Genomic DNA, 11,713 nt, shown 5'->3' on the forward strand with positions numbered 1-11,713 from the left:
TTGTACTGTTGGTGACGAATGAATATTCAAAACAAGCGAAATGCGTGAGGCCACTCACCATATTAATGACGAAGGGGTAAAGTGAAGCCTTTTGTTGTTTGGGCATTTTAATATAAATAGCTGTTTACTTGAATGTTACTCACAACATTGACTGAAGGATAAATTTTATGATGGTGGCAGTTTGACCCTTAATTATCTGCTTTGTGAAATCCAAATAAAGTTAATACTGAGAATGGACCTTCGAAGCGCCACTGTATCTTTTGAGAGTTGTTAATAATTGGTCGTATAGGGAAGAATGGGGTCCCATTGGTTAGGATGTCTGACTCGCAGTTCTCGGATTTCGGATTTTGAATGTCAGAAAAAAAGTTGTCAGAGAGATAAATTGCTTTTGCTAATATTTTGGCGAATGCTAAATTCTGTTGCTATTTTGGTTCAACGGTTATAAACAAGTGCATACACTTAGTTACCAGCTCCGCTAACTTCCTAGCTCCACATTCTGTTCGTGTTGCCCGGTCCTATTGGGCTCGTACTGGAAGCTGGCGATGTTGTACAAGTCCCGGTGCCCACGGACCGCAATAATCGTTTTGTCCTTCATTATTTGTCCACCTCCCTGCACTGGCCACAGTGTGCATGTGCTGTGTGTGTGATGTAGCAAGCACATGCTGAAAGTCATTTGGCTCTGCCACAGATTCATAAACATCTTTGTATAGACTCTCTATGTAATCACGTGGCAAGAATAGCTCAAATCACATTTGGAATGACCGCAGTATATCTTGTATCCGTGTTTAGCAAATGTTTTGTGCGTCTGTCAACAACAAAGTTATTTTCGTGTCGCATCTGTGATTGGCTGGACGTGCGTGGCTGGAAGTTTAGCTAACTCACACCTAGTGATGAAAGCTATTTTAGAATTAAAGAGATGTTAAAGTTGAATAACACGCATACTGTAGCTAGTTCTTTTTTTTTTTTTTTTTTTTACGTAAATTTTTTTACCTGTCAAAACATAAATGCAATTACTTTGTGATTGGATGTTCAGGGGCGTGGAGACGGAACGTTCTCCTTCCAGAGCAAAGGCTTCCGCTCACAAGACCAATAGACGTGCTTTTTGTGTTCGTTATATTTTATTTCGTGGGTCAAAGACGTCATTGATCAATCCCACAAATGATAACATCACAGTCGATCATCGATTTTGCATAAAATGCAAAATATTGACCGACCTCAATCCAGTCGGATATTTGCTTTGTTACATATCACACTGCTGTTCCCCTTTAAAGGGCTGATCGTGGTTGCCCTCACGCCGCTAGTGTGCACCACATGTCATGACTCAGTGTGCAAATGGCGAGCTCGGTATTAAAGACTAATGACGGGACAGGAAGGAAGCTGCGGTGGCACCGTGATGACATTCCTCGGCTCCTCTCGCACTCTTAAAACACTGTTGGCCCTCTTGGAGCCCATTGATTCTCCCCACCCGCAGCCACATGTGGTGAAGGGCTGATGGCTTATTAATGGTAAATGAGGTGTGCGCCAGTGTATATTTAATACATCTAAATATATACTTGTATGTATAGGACATATACGTATGTGTCTACATGGTTGGTGACCAAAAACGCACCACACGTGTGTCCCATATGTTGCACACATACTGATAGTTTGAAGTGCTCCTTTGTCTTCGGACAATGGGACAAGCGAGCACACAATGCAAAATTAAAAATGGATGTACAGAGGAGCCACACACACACACACACACAGACACACACACACACATTTGCCTATGCTTTTTAGTTCATGTCTGAGGGTCTTTGGGGTTGTGTCTATTATCAGTTTCATTGTTGTGTATATTAGGTGGGCAGGTGAGAGTGTGTAGGTATTTGTGGTGAGTGTGTGCGTTTGTGAGTGACCCCCCCCCCACCACCCACAACAACCTCACATTTCTTCATGAGTGACAGCCCCCGTTCTCGCTGTACAGCTTTTATTCACATGGTGTTTACAGTTAAGTGCGTCCCACAGCTAATTTGGCACAGCCTGCCCTTATAAATTATTTCTTTATTGTTTTTGCTAAATTGATTTCTGATGCAAGACTGTGTGTGTGTGGGGGGGGGGGCGTGTGTGTGTGTGTTGAGGAAGCTTGGACCCCAGGAGTCCAGGACTAGAACAAGAAGAAACAATTCCTGGGCACATGGTCCCGTATGTGTCTGAGTTTAATAGAAAAAAAAAGACATTTCTCTCTCTCTCTCTCTCTCTGTCTCTCTCTCTCTCTCTCTCAATATCTCAAAAATCTGATGTGCTAGAAAAAAAGTAAAGACATTTTTATAACAGCTAATAAAATACATTCAGTGACACATCAAGCCATCTTTGATTAAAATTAATGTTGACCAGTATTATTTTTACACAAACTTGAAAACTGAAAACAGACCTTACATAAGCTGATTTCAACTTCCTGTTTGCCTTCAGCAGGGTGGAGCTAGCTTTTTTTCTTTTGGGGGGGGGGGGCAAGCCACAATTAACGCAACCGTTTAATTGCAGATAAATGGAATGAATACCACACACAAAGACTTTGAATCAAAGCAGAAACCTCGGAGAGCACACGTGCACTCAGCTCCAACGCCAGCTTGTCTCAATAACGGAGAAGTGTGCAGCACATTTTCATCTAAAGATTCCTTTCACAATAACGGAGGAAAGTGCTGTGACTCATCCATTCCTCACACATCCAAATGCACGCACACACACACACACACACACACACACACATCTGTAAAAGTGAGCCAACAAAAAAACACACTCACTGATAACACGATGTCCTAAGTCAAGCACAAAACTAACAGAAAAGTGATTTTTCTCTTCTTCATTACAAATTTATCTCCGTGTTAATGGCATCTATGGTGGTAACATGCGTGTACCTCCCAGCCTCCCCCCCCCCCCCCCCCACCTGACAGGGCAAGGGCTCATTAAGGGGAAGATGAATATTTGATGTTTTATAATTCTTTTATCGTTCTGTGCTGTAATTTGCCTCAATTTACAGGAAACTTGATTTTTGACATCTGTGCATTTGAATAGAAGAGCAGGCACGGTAGGGTGGCAAAACAGAATTGGAGGTTCAGGAAAGGACTACAGTATCGCGCTATGAGAAGAACTGCTATGGATTTTTGAAACAAAAAATTGTGGTTCAATGAGTCCATTTAGACATATACTGTAAAACTAAGCTTCAAGTTGCAAATATTTTTGTTGCATGCAGAAGAATATTAAGTACAAAAAAAAAAAAAACAAACATCATTCCAGATGTCAAAAGGGTTTGATGGCTCCCTTGCTTTCTTTTTTCTGTACAAAACAGGTTCAAATTGCTCTTTGAGCCTTTCTTATAGTACGCCAATGATCGCGTTATGTTCCCCCCCCCCCCCCCTCGCTTTCCATACTGCGAGTGTGCCAGTCAACTGCAGCGTACTCATTCGGCTCATGTCATGCAATTACACAATATCTCACAAAAAAAAAAAAAGATACGGATTCAGGACTTTTGCGCTCATTTCAATTATGATTTTAAAGGGGTCCCTTGGAAAAATTCACCTCTGAAGAAAAGTTTGAGAAAACTGGCTTAAACCATTGAATGCAATATTCACACGAGCGCATCAAACACTTATAGCATTTTTTTCAGTGTTTAATGTGTAAAACCACCATGTTTAAAACACTTCCACCTAAAAGAAATGATTTCAAACTTGAAGTCTCCAAAACACTGTTTTCATAAACCTAGGACCAAAACATGTAGTCGAAAACGTCAGGGAATCATTTGTTGTCTTTCACTTTTTCCCCCTTCCTCCTTTTTCCTCATTTAAAGAAGTGTCATTGTTTCACCCGACATGGCATTCCTACAAACATTTCAAACTGATTTCATGTTCATCAGAGCACACTGCATTGCTAGCAAAACAGGCTGCCATCTTGCCCATCTTTGGAAGGCATTATGATGACAGTATTTTTTAAACCTAGGACCTAATAAGAAACACCATTCATATTTTGTGACATAGATAAATATTGTACGTATAATTTTTACTGACAAAAGAAACTAGCACTATGGATTTCATTCCTCTAGATTTATAGATTTTGTTCCTATTTCAGGAACTGGAGGTGTAAAAAGTGGGGGGGAAAGTAGGAGGAGGCGTGAATGCAAAGTTCCTGGCATCATCCAGTTTGAGTTGGCTGAGGTTGACAGAGGCCTTCTTCAACTAATCATTCATGATGCATTAGACGTCAGCAGAAACGGAGGAGGGGTGGGGGGGGGGCGTTTTTAAAGGAATTTCTCAACATCTAAATATGTCACTTTCCGTTAAAGAAGGCGAGCACGGGCCAGGGAGGGAAAATATAAACATACCAAATTCCTGTAAGCTGACCATTCCACCCCACCCCTCACCCCCCGCAATTGAAATCGGAGCCTGCCCTCGCCATTATTGAAGTAATACCCTGTCATTATTGAAGAGAGAATGACTATTATCTTTACGTGACTCCTTTAATTTTAATGCGCCGCAGATTTATAGCTGGACATTCCAGTGGTGGAGGACCCCGCCCTGCTCTTAAAGTGACACGACCACAACACGCCACCACCTTCTGACAAACAAGCCAAGTCTCGCAACACTTGATCCTGGAGCTGTCGGAACACCAAATGCGTTCGCAATCCCAGACTTGTTTTTCTCCACTTACAATAATTTTCACTACATGCATCTCTCACAGGTTGAAAGGAAATTCTTCCAAACTGCCTAAAGCAGGGGTGCCCAAACTTTTTTGACCGAAGATCTACTTTTCGATCAACCAACCTACCGTGATCGACCCGTAACTGCGCATGCGCACGCACGTACACACGCATGCCATGATGAGCAATAGCCTGACGCTGAGCCATGCAACGCATTTAGGCAGCCTGTGAACGACGGTAGCTCACGGGTACCGTTTTAAAATGCTTCTCTAGGCCCTCCAGATTCCCATTCTTTGCCGTCCCCTCGGGGAATTGTACAAAACAAACTCTGAATGAGAATAATGATAACGATAAAAGATGGAGCGCAACAACTCTGATCACAAACTGTAACTGCAGACTGCTGAGCGCTAACAACCTCCGGTGACGCAGTCACATGTCATCATAGGTTAAAGATGACCTGCTTTCTTTTATTTTCTTTTTTAAATACTTTTTGTGAAAGTGAGACTGGTAGAATGATTAGGGTGCAGTGTGCATTAACACAAAAATGTATATTACTACCATGCACAGAGACACAAATGTTTGTTGTTGTTTTTTTTTCCCTCGACACCCCTAGGATCGACTTGGGACCAGTCCTTGATCTACTGGTCGATCGCGATCAACGTAATGGGCACCCCTGGCCTAAAGCATATGTACCTACACAATACAGAAACATTTTGGCCTGTTTTTGTTGTAGGGAGATAACGATGTCATTTCAAGGTTTGAAATCTTCGCCTTTCTTAAGCCAAAGAACGAGACGAACAGCGGTGGTCCCCCCCGACCCACCGACGTCATTGGATGAACTTAGGGTTCAGTGTGGGACCATACGATCAGCTGATTTGGGGTGGTTCTCTAGTGTAGTGGTCCCCAATGGTTTTTGCACAACTGAACGCTTTCATGTAACGACATTATGCGCGGAGGCTGAGGGGTCACTTGATACCACGCCGCCAAGATAAAACTACAACTAAAAAAACACTTTTGAGCGAGACTGTCCATCAGTATCTCACCCACCCTGCCCCCGGAGACAGATGGTTGGCAATGGCATGGTTGTCGTGGTTGGAGCAGAGCATTTTATATGACGTTCACAGTAACATTTAGATGGTACAAATCTATTTAGATCAGGGATGTCAAACTCATTTTTGTCACGGACCACTTTAGAATTACGGTTTGCTCGGTCGTCTTTCCTCGGAGGACTGAGTAAACCGAATAAATGTTTAATCATCATATCATATTATTACCTGTATACAACCCCCCCCCCCCCGATATTATTTGTTCAATTATTGTCCAAGTGAGTGTAAACTGGGTCACAAAGTTCTTGCAAAATGTCACAGTTATTTATTACAGATGCCAATTTGAAATTTTGGTACAGATTTCAGTAAGTGTCATGGAAGTTGACACATATGATTTGCTTTCGCGGGCCGCATAAAATGACGTGGCGGGCCGGATCTGGCCCCGGGCCTTGACTTTGACACCTGTGATTTAGATCATTCTTAAAAACATACAATCTTCATTTGTGAAACAATGAATTGGTTCAGTCAAAAAAATATCGAAAATAGGCAAGATGTTGTTTTTCATTATTTTATTTTGTACTTAACTCATTTTAGGAAAAAAAATCAATTCTAGTTTCTATTCTAAAGTCACTTCATGGAGTGCTGTTGTGATCAAAACTAAAAAGTGTAGCACCTCGAGGATAGAGTCTTTGACTTCTGTTTGTTCAAATAGCCTTCGGGAAAAGTATCCTTTTTGAAAAAATAAAAAATAAAATCATGAGTGATGAAGCTCACTTGGTGTACTAAAAATGAATGTAATAAGAAATGAATCTAGTCTAGATGCTATGATGAACTTGTTCCAATAACAAAAACAAAGTGCCATGAGGAACAAATGTCATAACGCTCTGCTACTTTAATAATTTTGAATGCACAACGTGAACAGTAAATCCACTCAATTCCTCCCTCAGATTTTTTTTTTTTAATGAATGCCATTTAATCATCAGTGGAATACACCTTGTCACTTTGAATGAGTTAAAATTTTAATAATTGAGAGACATGTAAAGTTGGTGTTTCACTAGAACCGTCACCCCTCATCACATTAGGTCAAAGGTAGAATGGATACATGGTAGTTAGACTGTCCATTGGTCAAGCAGGTTAATAGTGCGTGACATACCGTGGACTGTGAACGCCCCGGCTTCACCCTGAAAGCCCCGGCTACTGTGTGCTCTAACAACAGGCTAACAATACAGTCTGCTGTGAAAAAAAAACTTTCTCTTGGGTCTCGTTTCTGACATTTTTTCCAGGTTGTAGTCTTGATCAGGGGTCATTGCACCCCATTAATTAGCTCTTTTGCCTTTCTCGGCAGGCGCTGCACAGACCACCCCCAACCCAGATGAAGGAACACCGTTCGTCTCCCATGAGAGAGGACCTGTTGTCGGCCCCTGTTAACGAGGACGGCGCGCAGACTGTGGTCACGCCTGGAAGTGCACATAGCACCACTGGTAGCTCTGGCAGCAGCAAAAAGCCAAGACTGCGCACAAAGGTAGAGACTAAATAAAGTCTTTTCCTTAACCTTTTTTTAAATTATTTTATTATTATTTATTATAGTAGAGGTGGGGTGAAGTGGAGTGGGGTGGAGGTTTTATCTCTTGACATCATTGAAAATGAGGGCTTGCCCTCAATGATCTCTTGAGAATTATATTAAGGTTTGAAAGTAACCAGTCGTAATAATAATCAATCGAATGTGACGAAGCAAAGGGACAATGGTAAAATTGAGGAAATTATCAGAATAAGTCCATTTATTGTTATATTATTATATTGAAAAAGATATACTGTACATGACAGGGAAAAACAATGTGAAAGTGGAATTACAATGGCAAACCATTTTTACAGTTTTAATCATAAACACAACTGGGGGGCACCTTCAGTTAGGAAATCACTGGTCTGTATCTTTTGTCATATGCACCCCCTTCAATATCCCGACTGCTGTGGTACACACCGTCTAACCCACACGCCTTTAAAAAGTTGTCAGCACTGCTGACAGCAGCAAGAAGCCACAGTTGGCACAAAGGCATCGTCTTGACCAATCTTTCCTCAAAACCTTTTAAGCCACATACCCTGTCAACTTGCTGAAGGGGGACGTTTTGGCACATCCCACACTCCACCGCATATACTGTAGCTAAAACAAAAAGGTCCTAACAAAACTTGATTACAGTATAGACAAAAAATGTATCATGTTCATGCAAACTTGCTGAAGTATTCATAAACTGGACCGCCAAATCAAAGTTTAGGAATCCATGCGCTAAAAAGATATCGTTCTATGGCGAGTGGAAGGCTGGTCGGACTAGCTGGTTGAACTCAATATTCGCTCCTAATCTGTGCATTTTAGATCTCCCTGGAGGCATTGGGCATCTTGCAGAGCTTCATCCAGGATGTTGGACTGTACCCAGACCAAGAGGCAATCCATACCTTGTCGGCACAGCTGGACCTGCCCAAGCACACCATCATCAAGTTTTTCCAGAACCAGCGCTATCACGTCAAGCATCACGGCCGCCTCAAAGAACTTAGCGAGGGGGCGACCGCCAGCGGAGGAGTGGATGTCAGCGAATATCGGGAAGAGGAATTGCTGTCGGGCTCAGAGGATCCGGAGTCCAGTGAGGACGGGGCGGAGGAAATCTACCAGTCTGAGGGGAATGGTGGTGGAAGCACAGGAGGACTGAACCAGCCTCAAACTTCCTCCAACTCTAGCCAGGGGTCCTCTGGCAACAATTTATCCCAGGAGGAGGGCAAGGACAAGAGTCACCCCCGACCAGGTGGCCCCCTGGGTCCAGGGAGCTCCTCATCTAGTCCCAGAGAGCAGCCTGACTACCAAAGGTAGAGGCGACCGGACACAACAGAGAGAAAACGAGGGGACTAGTAAGGAAAGGACAATGAAACTGATAATTGTCTTGATAATAAGGATGGTATAAATGTACAGCTGAAGTAGGCACAGGAATTATAAACCACTGGCCAGAAATTTCATAATGACAATCTTGGACTAGCTTTTTACTCTGGCCACAAGAAACGATCGGTAAATGTGAAACATCTCAATTGCTCAATTAAAGCTGCTCATGTGGTCAATTTACTCAAGAATAACTCAAGAGCTCCTAGAAATGGGTTTGCAGGGTAAGATCGGCTCGAGCCAAAGACATTTGCATCCATCTCTTGAGTCTGAGTGGCACAGACACGTTGGACCCTGGGAGTCGAGGAGCGACTCTTACTGACTTGGGCCTTCGGAGACCTCTCGTCAAACCTCAGGATGGACACTTGTGTTTCTATTGCTGTTCCTTGCCTGAGAAAGACCATCCAATCATCCCACATAGCCCTTGAGAATCACTACGAGTCCTATTTAGCACTTACGAATATTTTGTCGGTGTGACGTACCCTCGCCTAGCCTCACCCTGTAACTCACTTTACCATATGCTGTCAAGTCTCACCACGCTTTGGGCTTAATAAAGAATCCACAAGGGGACACCGTGGACTGTTTTGCAAGCCAAGAAGTATGTGGCACAGAGAAACTCAATTCCATGGCTCGAACCTAAGGCCATCCAAAGGAAGCCTCCCCGTCCCCCCAACCCCACGCCAAAAAAAATCTGAGGTACTCGTGCGAAGATTCAGCAGCCAAGCAATCAGTCACTTTACGAGCGGCAGTCTCTCTTACATCGTAACCCCCCGCCCCCCATCTAATTGGTGCCCACAGTCTTGTGTCTAACCACACCTCCCTGCACTTAAACCTCACCAACCCTATTTATTGCTATCTTTATATATGATTATTATAATCAATATTGTTATTATTGTTGTCATTATGGTTAGGATTGTTAAGTGCTATTTCAAATTTCTTTTTTTTTTAATGTCCCTGGTTTTCAACAGCGGCAGTTATTTTTGATAACAAGACGCACGAAGAGTGTAAATGGAGGGGCAATTTTAAAAAGAAGCAGTTACTGAGTGATATTTGCGAAAAGAGAAATCCCGCGTCATGTTGTGTTATTTTGTTTGTTGCAGTGACGTCCACAAAAGAAACTTAAAAAAAAAATAAAAAAGGGAAATTGTGCTTTACTTTGCTGCAGTTGATGACAATCTACTTTTTTGAGCCATGACAGAAACGTGGCAGATCCATTTCTATTCCTTCTGTAGATGCCAACAAGTGGGATGAATTGTTATCAGTGTATGTCTCTTAATTTTTCAGAGCTACTTTTCAGTGTTTGAGCCAGTATGGAGCGGCAAAGGAGCGTTTTGTCTCATTGTTTCGTGTCAACTCAGTGAAATCAGTTTGTTGCATTGTCTCGGCCAAATCCGATCTATTTTTTTTTAAGAGTATTTAAGAAGGATTGAAAAGTGTTTAGTGTTTAACGTCTGGTGCAGTGGTGTACACATACAGTATGTTCGAAACATTACGAGAATCAATCATTTCTTATGACCGTACATCAGATAGATGACCTGCCTTCTAATTATCACGTCAACACGGATCAGATATCGTTGTGCTTTTCTGTAAGACAGGAATCAGGGTTGAATACAGTTCCGATGAAATAGTTCATTTGAAAATGTTCATTCAGTGCTGAAGTGAATAAAATTTGTGAATTCAAAAGAAGTGTCTTTTCTGCCAGAACCCTTATTTATTCCAATCTCACCTGATAGTGAAATGCCTAGGTTTGGGGAAACCGGAAGAATGAATAGAAGACTGCAAAATTCAGCATTTTAAATGAAGGACTGGAGATGAAACAAAACTTACGTAAAACATGGTCATTTTAATGGCGGTGACTTCAGTGGACAGCTTACCATATCTTAGTTATCTAGTTGCAGGGTGCATGAAAGGGTTAAATTAACCAAAACTTGTGTTATGATTCCCCTTGAAACACTCAAAACACTCATATCTTTTTTATTAACTCATGCTTATCTAAACATATTCATGGTACTGAATATCAGTCAGTCTCACATGGACGCACATCCACCCCGCAAAAGCGTAATAAAGAAACAAAACACAATGCTTGATAAAGAAACACAAAATGAAATTAGAAGTCTCAGGGAGACATTTACAATCCCAATAGCAGGATTTCAAGAACAGGCAAACATTTCTGAGCAGCTGCTTTTACTTTTTGGTGAAACAAAATACCCAAGAGGACACTCTTGCTGCATATAAGAATTTGATTTAGCAGAAAAACACAGAATTTGGGTTGAATACCAGAGTAGCTTATGTCACAGAGACCAAAAAAAAAAAAAAGACAAATATGCAACATGGCAATTTCCTAATACATGCATAACAGCATCGATACAAAATGGGTGTGATGAAGTTCACCTAACAAATTTTGGCTTCGGAAATAATATCACAGCCATCACAAAAGTGTTTCAGGGAGTTCCACGATGCCAGATGCAGGCTGTGAAGTTTCACACTCAATTCTTTTGCCCATTTGTGTTTTGAGAACAATTGCCCAATTTTACACTTCAACGCCTGTCCTGGGTCTAATTATCTGATTGCGGGATGCCATGTCAGTTGAAAGCGCAGAGTTGCAACAATATTGTTTTTCGCCGGGTTTGGCATAAAAAGCGGTTCAAATTGTGGATCTACTGTTACGGCTCTGATGAGCACATTTTTAACCCAGGGCCTCCATGTGAAAGAGGCTTGAGGAGCAGCTCTGTGATTCAAAGAGACTGATTAGCTGTGCAACGTCTACAGATAGGCAGATAATTAGCTTTTTGGTAGCAGCAAAATGAATAGCAAGTGATAGTAAGTAATCCAACTAACATAAGTAAAAGTTTTTGTTGTTGTTTTTTTTAACCAATTAAAAAGCTTTTTGTTGAACCAATTAAAGTGTTTCCTAAATAGTAACAATATTTTTGAGAAATATCAATCTGGATTCAGTATGAACTACCAAGACAGTCCTTTTAAAGATTTTAAATTACCTCAGGTATGGAGTTGAACAGAAAACTGACAGCCTCAGTGTCAGCTTTGATACAGTAACTTCTTTGTATTCATCATAACACA

The 11,713-nt window shown here is 41.7% G+C and overlaps 1 protein-coding gene across 2 annotated transcripts in view; it reads left to right on the top strand.

Annotated features, from left to right (window-relative positions):
• Window positions 1-10,321, top strand: part of satb2 (SATB homeobox 2) — a 40,900-nt gene extending 30,579 nt beyond the window's left edge. Inside the window, exons 13-14 of one of the 2 annotated variants that reach the window (XM_086123613.1) lie at window positions 7,040-7,237; window positions 8,084-10,321. In XM_086123613.1, coding sequence (XP_085979739.1) covers window positions 7,040-7,237; window positions 8,084-8,572 — 687 coding nt within the window. In that variant the 3' untranslated portion in view covers window positions 8,573-10,321. The remainder of the gene's footprint in view (window positions 1-7,039; window positions 7,238-8,083) is intronic. The other variant, XM_086123614.1, reaches the window with a different exon arrangement.
• Window positions 10,322-11,713: the final 1,392 nt, after the last annotated feature.

Source organism: Hippocampus guttulatus, chromosome 11 (genome assembly GCF_054856545.1).
Source record: "Hippocampus guttulatus isolate MCC_2025c chromosome 11, RoL_Hgut_1.0, whole genome shotgun sequence".
NCBI classification, from domain to species: Eukaryota; Metazoa; Chordata; class Actinopteri; order Syngnathiformes; family Syngnathidae; genus Hippocampus; species Hippocampus guttulatus.